Source organism: Boleophthalmus pectinirostris, unplaced genomic scaffold (genome assembly GCF_026225935.1).
Source record: "Boleophthalmus pectinirostris isolate CB_2022bp ecotype Guang Dong unplaced genomic scaffold, ASM2622593v1 HiC_scaffold_23, whole genome shotgun sequence".
Taxonomy (NCBI): Eukaryota; Metazoa; Chordata; class Actinopteri; order Gobiiformes; family Gobiidae; genus Boleophthalmus; species Boleophthalmus pectinirostris.
This window is the reverse complement of record NW_026571207.1, coordinates 19,648,976-19,667,051: the sequence shown is the minus strand read 5'-3', so window position 1 is coordinate 19,667,051 and position 18,076 is coordinate 19,648,976. Positions and strand designations below refer to the sequence as shown.

At 37.4% G+C, this 18,076-nt stretch overlaps 2 protein-coding genes across 5 annotated transcripts; both read left to right on the top strand.

The window, feature by feature from the left end:
* The first annotated feature begins 179 nt into the window (after window positions 1–179).
* zgc:152774 (uncharacterized protein LOC553526 homolog) lies at window positions 180–6,615 on the top strand. The gene is made up of 17 exons (XM_055159400.1): window positions 180–430; window positions 513–585; window positions 935–1,067; window positions 1,386–1,607; window positions 1,717–1,863; window positions 2,009–2,162; window positions 2,805–2,933; window positions 3,038–3,157; window positions 3,236–3,339; window positions 3,415–3,549; window positions 3,650–3,766; window positions 3,868–3,945; window positions 4,790–4,829; window positions 4,903–5,228; window positions 5,426–5,798; window positions 5,965–6,119; window positions 6,219–6,615. Exons 1-17 carry the CDS (start codon window positions 392–394, stop codon window positions 6,373–6,375), a joined length of 2,502 nt encoding a protein of 833 aa, XP_055015375.1. The 5' UTR covers window positions 180–391; the 3' UTR covers window positions 6,376–6,615.
* A 423-nt stretch (window positions 6,616–7,038) lies between these two features.
* f8 (coagulation factor VIII, procoagulant component) lies at window positions 7,039–16,958 on the top strand. Of its 4 annotated transcripts, none has more exons than XM_055159397.1 (27): window positions 7,039–7,275; window positions 7,646–7,746; window positions 7,829–7,951; window positions 8,719–8,931; window positions 9,017–9,199; window positions 9,284–9,387; window positions 9,455–9,575; window positions 9,787–10,036; window positions 10,111–10,276; window positions 10,357–10,444; window positions 10,528–10,745; window positions 10,839–10,956; window positions 11,174–11,383; window positions 11,461–12,224; window positions 12,302–12,441; window positions 12,510–12,675; window positions 12,927–13,166; window positions 13,244–13,463; window positions 13,536–13,718; window positions 14,033–14,149; window positions 14,649–14,720; window positions 14,796–14,881; window positions 14,958–15,113; window positions 15,179–15,323; window positions 15,404–15,552; window positions 15,977–16,159; window positions 16,519–16,958. In XM_055159397.1, the coding sequence occupies exons 1-27, from the start codon at window positions 7,127–7,129 to the stop codon at window positions 16,675–16,677; spliced, it is 4,824 nt and encodes a 1,607-aa protein (XP_055015372.1). In that variant the 5' UTR covers window positions 7,039–7,126; the 3' UTR covers window positions 16,678–16,958. The 4 variants fall into 4 exon arrangements, with proteins under 4 accessions (XP_055015372.1, XP_055015373.1, XP_055015374.1 ...); XM_055159396.1 differs by having other exon boundaries at window positions 7,040–7,275; window positions 10,839–10,986; XM_055159398.1 differs by lacking the exon at window positions 13,536–13,718 and having other exon boundaries at window positions 10,839–10,986.
* The last annotated feature ends 1,118 nt before the right edge of the window (window positions 16,959–18,076 follow it).

Here is an 18,076-nt window from a genome sequence, read left to right as displayed (position 1 = left end):
TAAACTTGTCCAACAGGTCCATTAATGGCCGCTCACACATCCACACCGCCCACTGTGCTGATGTCATTCTAGAGGAGCCAGGGCCAGGCAAACAGGTGGATGACACGTATAGAAACATTAGAAACATCAACTGCAAAAGCATGTGTGCCGCATCCTGCAGGCATGCATCCAGTATTACAGAAATATTATTGTACTCTGTGCGCGCAAACGATCCAATCAGACTGTTGCTGGCTTGCAAACACGAATAGCGTCGCTTGTCATGCCTTCTCCAGTGACATGCAGCGTTAAAAACTAACTTCCTTATAAACGGTATAGGCCTACGCCCACCACCCTGTCAGTTGAGTTCCCTGATCATTTAACTCCGCGCCGGCAGACAGTTGAGACGAAGAACATGGCAAACTACACAGAGCAAGGCATTCGCCTCAGTTCGGTAAGTGTGCGAAGTACCACTGCGACCTGCATGCATAGATACGACAGTTCTGATCTCGTGACTTGCGTATTTGTTATGGCAGATGTGTCCGACCTTCCTGAACAGCAATTCGACCAGTCACACTTGGCCCTTTAGTGCAATAGCAGAATTAATAGGTAAGTTATATTAAATAAAGGTTGTGCAGTTTATAGATAAAATTTAGTTTCGCGTTTTTGTGAGTATGCTAAAAGGCTTATAGAGCACTTCCTCTTTCTCTTTCTCGTTCCGTCTTACAAGATGAAAAAAACTGTGTGGCTTAACGAGGTAGCCTGCTGTGTTTACCAAGTGATCAAAATCATGTACAAACGTTTATTTTCAGTTTGCAATACAATCTACATATAGCCTACATGCATAATTGTATCAAGGTGTCCCATATAAGAAAGAAAAAGTTTTGGAACCTCCTTGTGAGATAAATGCAATATACAATAGTGTGAAGATAACGTGAAATAATTATTTTTTTCATAGACAATGCTGCAGATCCTGGTGTCTTCGCTAAACAGATCTGGATTAACGTTCATGAAGAGGCAGATCACCTCTGCATGACATTTACTGATAATGGCTGTGGTATGACACCCAACAAGCTGCATAAGATGCTCAGGTATATGGCACTGCACATGGCGGTGTGCTATAGATGAAGACATGCATAGAAAAGCTTTTATTCACATTTACAACATGCTTCCTTTTGTTTTTGCTCAAATCAGATCACAGAGTCACATGTTTCTTTTCATGTACTCCAACTCCTGTGTGCCACTTTAAATATATTAAAAAGTGTTCAAAAGTATTAAAAATATTTAAACAGCACTGTTTAAAGTTATCACCACCTCTGAGAAAAAATGCTGCTGTGGCGGGATGTAAATGTTGATGCTTTATGCAAATGGATAACCTGGAATGTTCCTTACTGTCATTCTGCATTTAGCTTTGGCTTCACAGACAAAGGAGGAGGAAGAACAGGTGTACCAGCCATTGGTGTGTATGGGAACGGATTCAAGTCTGGGTCCATGCGCCTTGGCCGAGATGCACTTATCTTTACTAAGAGTGGAGGCTGCCAGTCTGTGGGAATGCTCTCTCAGACCTACCTGGAAAACATCAAAGCCCAGTGTGTCATTGTCCCTATTGTGCCTTTCAACCAACAAACCAATATCCTTTCCTTTTTGGTGAAAACATGTGTTATGTTACATCTGTGTTTGTCCATCTCAACAAGAGCTAATACTTAATACAGTGTGTTAATGACCATAACCAACCTCACAGTCACTTGTGGTGACCGAGGACTCTGAGGCCAGTTTGGCAGCTATCCTAAACCACTCCATTGTTTCTTCCCAAGAACAGATCCAGACTCACTTTGATTCTATCCCTTCAAATAAAGGCACAAAGATACTAATTTGGAATTTACGCCGGTATAACTTCTTTTATTTTACTATTTATTATCTTGAACTTGTTTTTGAACTTTCCATGAATACTGACCAAATACTCACATAGCTTACTGTTATCTATATGAGTATAGCTTATTCATTTATAGACATATAATCATTTTATCCAAAGGGCCAAAGATGGCAACCCTGAAATGGACTTTGAGACTGATCTGACAGACTTCCGCTTGCCTGAGATCCAAATAAAAGAACTACAGAAAAGTCTGAAAGACAGTGGAGGGCTGAGAGCAGAACATAACATTCCAGACATGCATTATAGTCTCAAGGTAATGTACAGCTTGTAAAATGTCACATATGCACACTGCTAATTGCAATACTGCGATTGTTAGAAGTAGATCATACTTTTGACTGGAATATGTACAAGTACATATACAAGTACAAGGCATTCTTCTGTAAGCCATAATCTCTGTAACAAAGATGAGCTTCTCACTATGCTTTTGACTTTAAGTTGACTATAAGTTTAAAAGTGTGGCAGCCAAAATCGTAACTTTTTATGTTGATGGTTATATAATATAATAAGCATAATAACACTAAAACATATTGTAGTGTAAGATTTAGTGTGGTTGCAGAAAATTCTATTAAATAAAAAAATAAATTAAAAAATATTCCGAAGGTTTTCATATTTGAAACAGACTCATTTCATAACGTGATATTATGTATGTATTTCCAGTCTTGTTTAAGAAAATCATGTACAGATGTCATTAAATATTATAAAATACAAATTTATTTTGATCTATAATATGTATAATTAGTTTAATCAGATTTTGAAAATTACACTTTTACAACTTTTAAAATTCTAATCTTCCATATATAGTATTTTTATTCGAGTAAATATCGAAACAGTAATAATAACATAATAATTAACATTATTAATAATTAACAATAATTAACATGTATTTGTATTGCAGGCCTACCTTAGTATTTTGTACCTGAGGCCAAGGATACAAATTATCCTGAGAGGGAAAAAAATCCCCACAAAGTTAGTGTCACAGGAGCTGACACACGTCGAGTATGATGTGTACAACCCCCACTTCAGTGTATCCTTTCTACTGTTTGCAATCGTTAGAAAATGAATAACTAAAAATATTGTATAGCTATTTGGTCACATTCAGTCCTGCGAAACTTAACTCAACTTCACCAGAAAGACAAAGTGAAGGTGACTTTTGGCATAAACAAGAAAAACAGGGAATATTATGGCATTATGATGTATCACAAGAACCGACTTATAAAGGCCTATGAAAAAGTGGGCTGCCAGCTAAAGGTAATGAGACAGTTGTCTAAACTTTACTTTGAGCATCTGTGTAAAATTCAGTTTCTATTTTATTCACATTTTCAACAGACCTCTGGACAAAGAGCAGGCATAGGTGTTATTGGGATCATTGAATGTGACTTTCTTAAACCCGCTCACAACAAGCAAGATTTTGAATATACAAAAGAGTACAGGTACAACAGCCAATTTGTAAAATTGTTAAACATACTTAATAGCAATAAGATTGAATTCCTTCTCTTTTATCCAAGACTTACTCTTGGTGCTTTGGGCATAAAACTTAATGATTATTGGAAAGAGGTAATGGAAAGAAAGCATAAACTGAGAGAATTTGAGCCAGCAGCAAAAGAACAAAAGAACATCACAACCAAAGGAAGCGGGGAAAAGTAAGTGATATTGATAAACTATGCATCTGTTTTGTCTCCTATGTCTATTATAACAAAAAAATAACAAATCAGTACTTTTCATTTTGTGCTGCTCTTGCAGTGGTCCCATTTGGTTACAATGTGAGGAGTGCCTCAAATGGAGGAGTGTCCCAAGTGGTCATTACACTGTTATTCCTGAAAACTGGACCTGCAGACAAAATCCAAACCCACGCTACAGGTGTGGCACTTTTTAAATTTAGCTTGGAATTATCCTATTGTTAAATAGTAAATAATCAGAATAATACATTTTTTTTAAACAAAATGTGTTCTTTTTTTTAGAAGCTGCTCAAGTCAAGAGGAAACGAATGACACTGAGGACCTGTTGACAGCGAGTTACCCTAAGACCCATTCTAAACGGTAAAACAAAATGACAGCCAGTGGCTTTGGTTCACTCTCTTAGGGTGCACTCACGCTAGGACTTTTGAACCGTGCTGTGCTCAAGCACAATTGTGTAGGGTTCTATGTTCCACACTCACACCTGCCCAACCAAACTGGGCCACGGCAAGATGCCGTCATCACACGCCACTGTTTGTTTACATGTCACGCAGCAGAATAACGCTTTTAGCAGTGATGACAGTTGCAAGAGAGGCTGTAAAACATCTGTCGCTGTCCACTGTCCTTATTTAAGGTAAGCGCATATTCGCTGAATGTTTTAGAGCTGACTTTGCTGTATGAATAACATCAGCGCACCTGACAGGGCTTGTATAGTGAAGTCATGCGCGTTCGGTTCTACGGTTCTACAGTTCTTGGGCACGATTCTAAAGTCCTAGTGTAAGTGCACCCTTATTATTTTTTCTTTGACCTGATGTCAGTTTACATGCCACATTGTGGTTTTCCTCTGTTTCCGTGTTGTAATCTCACACTACATTTTCATTTTCAGAGTGTGAACACTTCCTTAAACTTCCTTCCTTAAACGCTTAAAGGGGTAGTACCAAAGTGGTGACCAAAATGTTTAAGCAAGCAATGCCTTAAAATGCATCATGCTATTTAAGAACATAAATACCTTTCATCTTGATTCACAGAATTAATTGAATTTAGTCAGTTAAACAAATTTTACAGCCAAGCAGATATTGTATTTAGTTGGAATGTTATAACATGGGAATAGTACTAGTGATAAGCTTATGCTTTTAACAATTTATTTCAAGAGAATTAAATGAAATAAAACATAAAAGATTTTATTTGGCATTTGTATTTTCAACAGAGAGTATTCCAGGCATAAAAAGAGAGAAAAATCACCAAAGGTAAATCTAAATCTACATTGTTGCACATTTCTGCAAGATTGGATTTGATCTCATCTTTTTTTTTTTTTTTCAGCTGGTGGAATCAGGGTCCAAAAGCCCTGTGAACTATTTTTCAGACCCCGTTAAGTCCAGTGATGAATCAACAGAAGCAGGGCCTCCCTCACCCTTTCTTACAAATGAAGCAGAGAACATGCATATGAACAAGGACCAAGAACCAGAGAGAGACAGCACAAGTACACATCTCACAACAGAGACACTGCCTGCTGCTCCACATGCACACAACAAAGAGTCATCAGAGCCAAGCATTACACAGGACCAAATTAAAGAAACTTGCTCTGAAACACCCATGGAGCAAGATGAAACCCTTGAAACAGATGATGAGACCATGGTCCTTGAACGGTACATTTTTATATGTTTGCATAATGATTGCTATTATTATTTGTGAGGTTTTATATATATATATATATATATATATATATATATATATATATATATAAACCCTATATATATATATATATATATATATATATATATATATATATATATATATATATAGGCTCAAAAAATCATATTAATTCCTAAACTCTCTGCTGCAGCATGAAGAGGAAATCAGATGAACCATTTCAGCGTGTAAAGAAGTTGCGTCTTTATGAAAAGCTAGAGTTATCTAACAGTAATACAGAGTATGAGAACCCAGGCACTTCAGACAAGACTACAGAGGACAGCAAAGGTCAGGAAGAAAACCACAATGTTAACCTGCCGCTAGTACCCCAGGAAGAATGTAGAGAAACAAGAATGAAAAGACTGGAAGAGCTGGAAAGTGAGAGTCATAAGTTACGACAGTTGCTTGGTTTGGAAATTATCAAGAAAACTAAAGGAACAATGACAACTACTGACATCAAGACCCTAAATGATAGGCAGAGCACTGTTCCAACCAGAGAGATTGGGTGTCAAGCTGAAATAACTGAGGTGAGCAAATACCATCAATGTTTGCTTTGTTGGCAATTTTTCAGTAATACATAATAGTACAACCTATTATCCCTTGTATTATTATTATATGGTATTATTACCATTATTATTCCATTATACCCTTTTAGAGAATGGTAATAATACATTTATTTCTTTTGTCCATCAGAAATCAGTTTCATGTGGCAGCAACACTCTGGTTCCCAAGTCTCATGAAGCAGTAATTCAAAGCTCTCGAGCAATGTGTGGATTTAAGGAACCGGAGCAAAAAAGAGAGAAAAATGACAATCTGAAGACTACTGGAAATGAAGACAACAATGCCATGTATGTTTCAATAATCAATAATCATACTTACTCTAATGGGGCTCTTTTTGCGCATGGTGTAATGGAGACTTAATAATAGTATATGTGTTTTGTGACCAGGTTGGGGCATGACAAACTTCATGGCATCCGGAACAATGTGTTGGTGCTCCTCACGTCACTCCTGCCTCAGCTGGACCTGTCAGGCATAAGTCTGGAGACAACTGACGTGGACAACATCCTACAGCAGATTATAGAAGTCAATGAACTCAAACTGTGAATGATATCAACTCCCAATTTAAAACTTTGCTTTTATGTATGTGTGTGTGTGCTTTACAATTTGCATTACATACTCTCAGCCTTTAATGTATGAAGAGGCATTATTGTTGTTGTTGTTGTTTTTTTTGTTTTTTTTTTACTGTTTATTTATATTTTTATACATTAAAATATGCTATCATTTTAATTACAATGCTGAGTTTTTACTTGTGCACCAATAAAGCATATGCAACACATATCTTAACCACAAGGGGGTGTAATATGCTTTGGATTTGTCTGGCTATGAAGGGTATTATAACCCATTTGTAAGCTACTGTTATTATAAAGTTATGAAACCTGTTTAAATTGTTCTAGGTCTAACCCACTCTCCAGAAGACAGACTTTGTTTATTTTCTATTATATGGCGCAAGAGAGTGAAGCAATTTACACATTATTCTCACTTCATTTTGAACTTTCCAATTTGTCACATTTAACTACATGTAACATCTGTACATAAACTCCCCCCAAATCCTACTCTTTCACTGACAACATCTATAGTTAGATCCTGAATCTATTAAAAAAAAAAAAAAAAGTTTTTATTATAGTTGATGAGTTACAGCCGTAGATCTATTAGCTTCGAGCGGACTATCTCCTCAAGAGCGCGCCCCCCACGTGTATCCATTCCTTTGACCTCCCTCCTTTAAAACCTGCTGCACTCGCTAGAAGTCTCAGACAGCCGCCTGCTCTTGGAAGTAAAATACGGAGTAACAAATGTCATGGAGACCGCTTTTATTTTTCTAGCAGCTTTCTATAGTTTCAGACTCCAGCCCATTGGAGCCGCAAATAGAAACTATTATATAGCGGCTGTTGAGATAGGATGGGACTATACCCACTTGGAGAATGCTAACCCTGGAGTCAACCACAAGTGAGTTTAAGATATATTCTTTTAGCACTCATCGTTGGTTGTTTTGTTAATGTTTTTTATATATATATATATATATATATATATATATATATATATATATATATATATATATATATATATATATATATATATAAAATGTGTTTCTCACCTTCCACGGTGGTAGGTCTCTCTCACCCTCATTGAGCTCGGGTCCTCTACCAGAGGCCTGGGAGCTTGAGTGAGATATATATATATATATATATATATATATATATATATATATATATATATATATATATATATATATATATATATATATATATATATTATATAAAAAATTATTATTATTATTATTTATTTTTTATTGTTTTTGTTTTGTTTTCATTTGCAGAAAATTATATAAAGATGCTATTCAAAAATATATCAAGGCTGTTTATAGGGAATACACAGACTCCACGTATACCGTGCTAAAGCCACGACCAGCATGGTCCGGTAAGCTCTTTAATATGTGTGCTATTTTTTACTAGAACAAGTTAAACAATGCAGACGACATCATGTATGCATTTCTTTGCAGGTATACAGGGTCCGGTGATAGTGGCACAGGCTGGAGACAGGGTGGTGGTTCATTTCAAAAACATGGCCTCTCAGCCCTATAGTATCAGCCCAGTGGGAGTCACTTACTGGAAGCAATCTGAAGGTACCAGACTTCACAACCTGGGCTTATTCAAATCTAAGAATCATACACGCATTTATTGTTCCCGCACACATTTATTGATGTAGGCCTATGTGTTATGTGTTAAATATTGGCTGTGATGGGTGACAGTTTTTAGAGATTATTGATGATTTAGAAATAAAGCAGTGGACCATGGAGCAACACCATGTTTCATCAGATCCTGTTGCCAACCGTCATCATTATCTTACGTCCACAGAGAATTTACACTGGCACTTAGTTTCTGTTGAAATTGTGTTTTGTTGTTTACACATATCAGGAATTTAAAGTTATACCAACCGGAAGAATTGCTGTTATCACTCTTATGGGCCATAAAAAGTTTTCTGAACAATGATTTCTTTCACAGCATGAGTTAGTCAATAAGGCTTTTTATTTAGCAATAAAGACAAAAATACACATATGGAGACCTAAATCACCATTCAGTGGTTACCACGGACAGAACAGATTAACATACATACACACACACACACACACAAACATTGGAAACATGAATTAGATTGTATCCATCATACTCTAGTCTGCATGATCTCAGATATCCAAATTGTCATGTTGTTTATTGTAACAATTGTTAGACCTAACTTAAAACTTTGTTAAGTATCTCTACTATTTAAAATGCATATATATATAAATATAATAATTCTAACTATATTCTAAGTTCTAAGGACTTCGGAATGACAAAATAATGTATAAAGAATAAAAACAAAGAGTAAAACAAAGAAGAATATTGTGTTAAGGGGCAGGATATGAGGACTCAACAGCTGGCCAGGAGAAAGAGGATGATGCTGTTTCTCCGGGCGGATACTATGAGTATGTGTGGGATATCAGCATCAGAGATGGCCCCACACAAAGTGATCCCGAGTGTCTCACATATTCCTACTCATCCCGAGTGGATACAGTACGAGATATGAACTCCGGACTCATTGGTTCACTGCTCATCTGCAAACCAAGTCAGTGGAATAAATTAATATAATAGTTTTAAACATTTACCTAGCAATTCTAATACAGTATACTAAGATTTACTCTTTTTTTTAGATGCCTTCACAGAGGATGAAGAGAGGAAAAATCCAGCCTTTGTTTTGATGTTTGCCGTTTTTGATGAGTCCCAGAGCTGGTATGGAGAAGTTGGGGAGAGAAGAAGCAGGGAGAGATTCAGGAAAAGCAACATCCGTAAGGAATACCACACTGTAAATGGATACATCAACTCCACCTTGCCTGGTAACCAACTAAATTTTTATTCTACATGTTATACTTGTCTGTGTACAATATTTCTTTATTTGTATGTGTGCTGTTTGTGTGTAGGTTTGACACTGTGTTATGGTCGAGGCAATGTGTTTTGGCATTTAATAGGTGTAGGCACAGCTCCAGATATCCACTCCATTCAGTTCCATGACCACACTCTGCAGGTATTGACTCTCAGTAATAGAGGATAAAGTAAAGGAAATATTTGCTGTGAACACTGTTTTTTGTTAGGTATTGTCCCATCGTAAAGTCACTGTGGAGATCACCCCAATGACATTCATCACAGCAGAAATGAAACCCACTTCTGTTGGTCACTTCCCTATCACCTGTAACATAGTAGCTCATCGTCATGGTATGACAAAACATAAAAATAACTTTACTTATTCATTTCATTTAATTTTTATTGCTTTATTTTTTTTTTTAAGAATAGTAGTATTATAGAGTATTTTTTATTTATCATAGAGTATTATTTATTACTTATTTATTATTATCTATTTATTTAGTATTTATTTATTTATTCATTAGTTATTTTAATTTTAATGGCAACCTTTTATTCCTCATAGCTGGCATGAGTGCATTATTCACGGTGGAAAAGTGTCCTGAGGTTGTATTACATCAGCAGCGTAATGCCAATTATGATGACTACCATGATGATGATGACAAAGACATTTTTAATGTCATAAGTATTGAACCCAAGAAACCAAAAGTGCAAGCTAGAGCCAGTGGGACACAGGTGCCCAAAACCTGGCAGCATTTTATTGCAGCTGAAGAAATCATCTGGAATTATGCACCACATCTAAAGCACAGTGACAGGTAAAACATGGACCAAGCACTGATGTTAGTGTTTTAATGTAAATATTTTAATGTATTTGTTGACACTGCACCAGTGAGCTGCAGTCTCCATACTTGCCTAAGGTCCCTCACCATCTGGATTACAAATATAAGAAGGTTGTTTATGTGGAATATTCAGATGAATCATTCACCAAGAGACTTAGTCCCCCTAACACACTGCTGGGCCCACTTTTGAAAGGAAAGGTCAATGATCAGTTTTCTGTAAGTATATTATTAAATCTAAATACTACAGATTACACATCATGCTTCAACTTTATGAGACATTTTACTGGTGTTACCAGATCACTTTCAAGAACTTAGCCTCTCGTCCTTTTAACATCTACCCAAATGGTCTTACCAAAGTTTATCCACTGGAGAAAAATACAAATGGTATACAATTTCTTTGACACCTCTGAATCAGCTATATCAACATTTATTTGTGAATAGCTTTTCTCTCCTCTGTCACAACCCAGAAGCAAAGAGGGACTTGCGTACAATGGGAGTGCCCCCCAACAGCACTTTTAGATACATTTGGAAGCTCACGACTGAGGACGGGCCTTTAAATGGAGACCCCCAGTGTCTCACACAGCTGTATCAGAGCACAGTGTCACCAGAGAGAGACTTGGCAACTGGGCTGGTGGGCACACTTCTCATCTGCAAATATCACGCCATCGACATCAGTGGGCGGTTGGCAAGTACACCAAAGCCTCTCTGAATATAAGGAATGCTTATTACACTTATTATTATTATTGTTATTATTGTTAGTATTATTTTGTCTTCACAGCTGAGTCCAGACAGGGAATTAAGTTTGATCTTTGCTGTTTTTGATGAAAACAGAAGTTGGTGTTTTGAAGAAAACATGATTAAATCAAAGCAACTGACCTTATTTAACAATACAGACAGTGAGTTCTACAAATCCAATGTTATTCATAGTAAGTTTTAATAATTATTCTTTATTCTTAATCTTACAGTGCTTTATAATTGAATTATGTGTTTGTTGTTTGTTAGTTTATTAGCTGAAAACATAGCTTTTAAAATTTCCATTTAAAATTTTTACTTGAGAATTAAATAAAAATTGTCATTGGAACCACTTTTAAGTCTAACTTGTCCCTGGTTAAGGTGTGAATGGGATCATGTTCAGTGGACGGAAGTTTGTCATGTGCCAGACTGATGTTACATTCTGGCATATTGCCAATGTGGGAACTCAAAGTAACTTTCTCAGCATCTACTTCACTGGGAATCTCTTTGAATATCAAGATGCCTACCAGTCAGTCCTGACACTCTTTCCAATGACTGCTACCACTGTTTCAATGGAGACAGAAATAAATGGTACAGTACTGAATCAATTGTAGACAGCTGGTCAAATTTTGCCTTTGTTTTAACTTACTAAATGTTGTTTTATTCAGGTGAATGGGAGATCAGTGCATTTGACAGTAGCCGTAAAAGCAGAGGAATGAGCATATTATATTCAGTGCGCCCATGTGACACTGGGAAAACCACTTTTTTTGATAATGATGAAGAGGAATATGTTTTTGATTATTTAGATTCCACAGACTTTGGACCCAGAGGTTCAAGGCCGTTAAATGGGACTATCACTGTTCGTGTGTGTAAGAAGGGACTAAATGTTACTCAATTTGAAACAACAGGCTCCAATAAAACCTTAAGGTGCAAACTCAAAAATGTGACACTTGCACAATTGAGTGATCTGACAGCAAGAAAAGAGAAAGAAGAAGAAATTCCACTGGATGTTTTGGAGGAAAGCAGTGTCCACACAGGCTCAGAGAATCCTAATGTGAGGTTAAAAAGACAGGCACATGGAAACTGGACAGAAAACAACCTTATGTCAGAAGAATTAACTGGATACTGGGAGTTGGATGCAGGAGATTTAGAAAGTCAAAATGTCTCCACAGCCCTAAAGGAAAATAACCAAATATTAAGTGACATGAATATGACCATGTATGATCCTGAAAGCAGCAATGAGATTTTACTGGACCCAATGGAATCTGTGAAGTCAGAGGGTGCAAATCTTTTAAAAAAACTTCTAAATTATCCTCCAACAAACTTAGAGAAACAAACAGCAGACTTTGGTTTGGAGTTCAGAAATAACACAGACATTGAAAATGCAACACATATTTCTTTGTCTGTAGATTATGATGATTATAGCCTGGAGGTACTGCAACATACAATATATACATACATACATGTGTATTTTCTCTGTACAAATTTTGAAGACAACTTTTTTTGCAGGAAAATGGTACTGATACATTTGGCTCTGACTACTTGAACATGCGATCAGGTGAAATGAGAGGCCGACATTATTACATTGCTGCAGAAGAAATCAGTTGGGACTACGGCATCAGTAAACCTTATCAGTTTATCAAACACAGGTTAGGATTTTGTTTTTCAAAATGGGTCAAACTTTTTATCCCCTCTAATAATGTCTTTTTCCATTTAGAGAGATGCGGCGTGGTATGCGAAAGTTCTTGCCCAAGTATAAGAAAGTTGTATATCGAGCCTACAGAGATAAAGACTTCCAGCATCCCGTTCCAAGAGGAGAGCTGGAGGAACACCTTGGAATCATGGGACCGTTCATTAGAGCTGAGGTCAATGAGCTCCTTACAGTGAGTCCAGTTGTATATTCACATGTTGTGTTTGGTCATCTTTAGGAGATTGTGGAAGGAGAAGAAAACTTTTGTTTCTATCATGAACTATCATCAAAAATGAAAGAAACTTTTAAAATACATTTGCCTGTGTGTCAAAAATACATACATTTTCCTGTGGCAGCAGTATGTGCACTCATGCACTAAAAAAAAAAAAAAAAAAAAAAAAATCTGTGTACACTTAGTACTTTCCATTCTTTGCTTCATGACAGGTTGTCTTTAAGAACAAAGCATCAAGGCCTTACTCTTTTCACATTCAAGGGGTGTATGACAGGAGCCAAAGAGCTGGCTCTGGTCAGACTTACACCCCCGATGCTCCTCCTGGAGTCCCTGGAGATCCAGTGGCCCCGGGAGAGGCCAGAACTTACACCTGGAGAGTAACTAAGAAAGAAGGCCCCTCCGACAAAGAGCTGAGCTGCAAGACAGGAGCATACTACTCTACACAGGATAAGGTTTGCTTGGGCACCACTGAACCGGTGCCATACGTCTACAATACTATAGAGATAAGTGTATTTTTTTCTTTTTGCAGGACAGAGACCTTCATTCAGGGTTAGTTGGACCTCTAGTTATCTGCAAACCTGGCATTCTTCAGCCTGGGCAGAAGGATGTCCAGGAGTTTGCTTTGCTGTTTCACTCCTTTGATGAAACTAAGAGCTGGTATCTGGAGGAGAACCTCCAAGAATACTGTGTCCCTCCATGTCGAGCCAATCGTGAAGAGCCCGGGTTCCACACTAGCAACAGCTTTGCAGGTGAGATACAAAACCATAATTTCCATAAATTTTTAGCATTTAAAACATTTAGCATGTTCCTCTCTCTGTTAGCAATCAATGGGTATGTGGCAGAGACACTGCCTGGCCTGTTAGTGGCTCAGCACCAGTTGGTCAGGTGGCACTTGCTTAACGTGGGCAGTGATGGCGAATACCATGCTGTGCACTTTCACAGTCTGCCCTTCATTGTTCATACTGGGGCAGACCATCGGATGGGGGTCTACCAGCTTTTTCCTGGTAATAACTACACTGACTGCTGTACAAACTGTTTACACAACATAAACTCCAAGCAGAAACACTTTCTAACATGGTCTTGATAGTCAAGAATCAGTTGTGAGACATTGTTAAAAGAATGTAGTGTAATGTAATATATTACTTTATGCATCTCCCTTTGTTTTCCATCTTCAAATACTAAGGTTTCAGTCATCCAAAATGATAACTGTTTCTTCCATTTCTAGTTCTGTTTGAGTAGAAAAGGGCATGGTTATTAATATTACAAATATTCAGAAGTATAGTGTCTAATGTTTCTTTGCTCTATCAATTGTAATGAGGTGTTTTTGGTACACTGGAGATGAGGCCTCCCACAGTGGGCACGTGGTTAGTGGAATGCACTGTTGCAGATTATCAACTGGCTGGTATGAGGGCAAAAGTACTGGTCTACAACCCAAGTAAGTCTAATATTGTGTGTGGAGATTAAGTGTGGGTATTCATCATATGACAAAGTTAATATTGGGTTAAGTTATGTTACATTAAGGTTAGGCAAGTAGTAATTAATAGTAAACGTTCCATGAAATGAATGCAACACCCCCAAAATTCTCACACATTTCGTATATGCATGTTTGTACAGAGAAGTTACTTGAGGTGTCATTATTACATCAGAAATTACAAGCTTTCACCATCGCATTTCATGATTTGTTGCTTGAGTTACTCAAGCAACAAAAATACACATCTTGCATCAAATCTGATGGTAAAATTAATCACTCTTCTGAAAAAAAAAGAACCCTATTCCATATAACATCAAAAGTGCATTATAGGGCATATCATTTGTGTTATATAGTTTTTGATATGGTATAGTTTATTTATATAGTTTTGTTTTCATGTTAATACAACAATTACAGATATTTCTATATAGAGACATGTTGTTTTATATGGTGTTTCATACTTTAGAGTGCGTCTTACCATTGGGAATGAAATCAGGAAGGATAGATGATTTTCAAATCACAGCGTCAAACTATTTGGGTAACTACTTATTGTAATTATAGTTTATCTGTTTATATCACTGTTATATCTTGTTGATTCTACAATTGTGTATAGATGGATGGGAGCCTCGTTTGGCTCGACTGGATCAGTCTGGATTTGTCAATGCTTGGATGGGTCAAGGGAAGATGCCATGGATACAGGTGAGGCTGTACAGATAACAGTAACAGTAATAATACCAACAATGTATATCATCGCCATTTTTTCCTGGTATGTCAGGTTGATTTGTTGAGGCCCATGCTCCTACATGGAGTGCAGACTCAGGGAGTGAGAGCAAAGTTGAGGGACCACTACATCACACACTTTAGTGTGTCCTATAGCATGGACCTGGAGACGTGGACCAACTACAGGGGGAACAGCACAAGGCGAGCCTGTGTAAGTACCCTACTCATTTATTATAGCTGTATCATAAACTAATACTTTGTGTCCATGGGTTTTAGCTTTTCTTTGGCAACATGGACAGTGCCAAAGTAAAGGAAAACACCTTCTCTCCGCCCTTTGTGGCGCGTTATATTAGGATTCATCCAGTGAATGTTGTGAAAAGGCCAGCTTTAAGAATGGAACTACTGGGGTGTGATGTCAACAGTATGTTAACCAACAGAGAGAACATTTGACCTAATTGCATGGGCAATTATTAACACTAAATGTATGTTTACGCATGCCAGGCTGCTCTCTGCCTCTAGGGCTGCAGGCCAGGCTGATCCCTGATACCAGCTTCACTGCTTCTTCAGTTCATTCATCGCTGCTCTGGAGCTGGAGCCCTTTCCTTGCTCGGCTCCACCAAGAGGGCAGTGCTAATGCCTGGAGGCCTAAGGTACCATTTTTAAAGTTACACCCTCTTTCAGGGTTGCTTAAATTCTAAAGAGGTGGAAAGAACTCCATTACATTTACTCGATTTACTTTTAATAAAAGTGTACTTCTCTAAATAGTTTTCAAACACAATACTGTTACTCCTACTTCACAAATATCTTTTACAGTACTCTTACTTGAGTAAAAGTTTTGCTCTAAAAGTCTACGATTCACATTTTAGCAAAGAGCACTAAAAAGCATGGCCTGATCAAATGCCTCTTTTGAAGCAGTTACATAAACTGTAAGTTCATAGCTGGTAATGTCACAGCTTTCCAGAACAGCTTTCAATTGTGCTCCAGAGGAAGGGTGATACCAAATCTTTTCCTTCTAATTACTATTTTCATTATATCCCTCAGAATTTGTTAAGTTATACTCTTTTTTTATGATAGAACAATAACCCACATGAGTGGCTACAAGTGGATTTGGGAAAGGTTCGACGCATCGCGGGTGTAGTGACTCAAGGAGCCTACTCACTCCTCACACAGATGATGGTCACAGAGTTCTCAGTCAGTGTCAGTCAGGACGGGCACTCCTGGAGCAGTGTGCTGGAGGAGGGCTCACAAAGAGATAAGGTATTCTGTAATTTTATACTTGATATCATGGCAATTATTAGACTTTTAGTGAAATTGGAAATGGGACAAAGAGCAACACTGATCAAACTGCTGGAGTCTACATTTGAAGATACAACCAAAGATGGCACAACCACTGTGGCTATTCCGTTTAAAATTAAAAAAAAAATATCCACAGATTAAATGACTATTACTGTTCTTAATTCTTAATTACTGTTTCTCAATTTTACGTGTGAGTCTTACTGGAAACATGACTATTTTTGGTCTTCACTTGTATAGCTTTTTGCTGATGTTTTTCAGATGTGGTTTATAACTACAAATGGCAGATAAACTAACTTAACCTAACTGAAATCATTCTACAGATCTTCAGTAGAAACAATGACCCAGATGACGAAGCTCTAACGGTTTTTGATTACCCACTGTTTGGACGCTATCTTCGGATACACCCACTCGGCTGGATCAATGACATTGCTCTGAGGTTGGAGGTTTTGGGGTGTGACACACAGCAGCTTCCTTTATAGCACAAAAATAATGTGTACATTATAAACCATCTACCTGCTGCTCCTGCTGCTGCTGCTAGGCTCCTACTAGAGAATTTTTCTTTTTTTTTGTGCTACAGTTTCACACTGGATATTGTAAATAGTGCAGACATTATGGATGTATGAAAGGTTGCTTTGCTGCAACGTTGTCTTATTTTGATAAACAAGGTGTTTTTCTCTTCTCACTGAATGGGCATTTTTCTATGCAGACTGTGCAACAAAAGCTCACAGTTTAGAATTAAAAACAAAGTGTTCTTGTGTTATTCCATGATGTTCTGTTCTGTTATTTTGGCTTATCCACCTCCTGCAGAAGCTCTAGTTACTCACACTATTATTCTTTGACATGTTCAAGTATGCAGCATTGTTTGTATGTTCACAGACTAGGTTGGTCTGACAGTGTTACTGGAAGTCAATCAGTGGAAGTGAGGAGGCCTAATGAAAACAGTTGTTGTTGAGAAGGTGTTATCAGTGTGTCATTATCAGAGGAACTTTCCATTCGGATAGTGTTTCATTTGGAGGACCGTGCAAGAGACAGGACATGCTTTGACTCAACAAGCCAGTCAGCCTTAACACTCACAAAGACGCTGCTGTATAATTTTACTTGAGAAAGAATTATAATCATTCCTAAACATATTTGTATAAATTAGCATTTTTTGATGCAGTCTATATGTTGCATAGGCCTATGTTACATTAATTAAATTAGCACAGTCTTAGAGCAGACTATTCAAAGGAGCCAATGCTAAATCTTTGTTTTTATAGAAGATACAAAGCAAACCAATCTCAAATAGGATGTCATCACTTCACGTCCATACATTTTACTTAAACGACCTCTACCGATCACACTGCGTAATTACAAAATGGATTACTTCCGTGAGCCCTCTAGTCTTTCTCGAAAAGTGTCAGTAAGCATTATGTCAACTCAACCTACATCTTGTGAAGACCATGATTTCTATAAATTTATGGTTTGAAGTGCGCATTTTAAATAATTTTCCGTGTGTATAGCTGGCTACTGATGCACTTCAAAATTGTGCCTATAATTGTATTCATGCCAACTCATTTTATACACAATAGACGAACTCTATACCTTGTAGTCTATTCCGTGTAGCAACATTACTGACCTACTTCTGCACTGATTCTGCATTCCAGACTCTTAAGGATATAACCTAACCAGGCAATGTTCCTCATTCCTGTCACTGGAAATACTCCTATTAAACATTTAAACAAAACAAGCCCTACACTTGCCATTCAACTCAGGTCATTTCGTACAATGATCGTTTGTGTACATACAGATATTTTGCGCGCATGGCTGATTCACTGGAGCGTGATCTGAGGGTCTGCAATCTGCAATCAATAGCATGACTATGAATGGCTCAGGGACAGA

Excerpts from the sequence above, each read along its gene's own strand:
- zgc:152774 (XM_055159400.1), top strand. The coding sequence starts at position 392 with ATGGCAAACTACACAGAGCAAGGCATTCGCCTCAGTTCG. Across the intron at positions 2,934-3,037 it reads TGTACAACCCCCACTTCAGT|AAAGACAAAGTGAAGGTGAC; the intron begins GTATCCTTTCTA and ends CAACTTCACCAG. Across the intron at positions 3,946-4,789 it reads CCTAAGACCCATTCTAAACG|AGAGTATTCCAGGCATAAAA; the intron begins GTAAAACAAAAT and ends TATTTTCAACAG.
- f8 (XM_055159396.1), top strand. The coding sequence starts at position 7,127 with ATGGAGACCGCTTTTATTTTTCTAGCAGCTTTCTATAGTTTCAGACTC. Across the intron at positions 7,747-7,828 it reads GCCACGACCAGCATGGTCCG|GTATACAGGGTCCGGTGATA; the intron begins GTAAGCTCTTTA and ends ATTTCTTTGCAG. Across the intron at positions 14,150-14,648 it reads AGTACTGGTCTACAACCCAA|AGTGCGTCTTACCATTGGGA; the intron begins GTAAGTCTAATA and ends TTCATACTTTAG.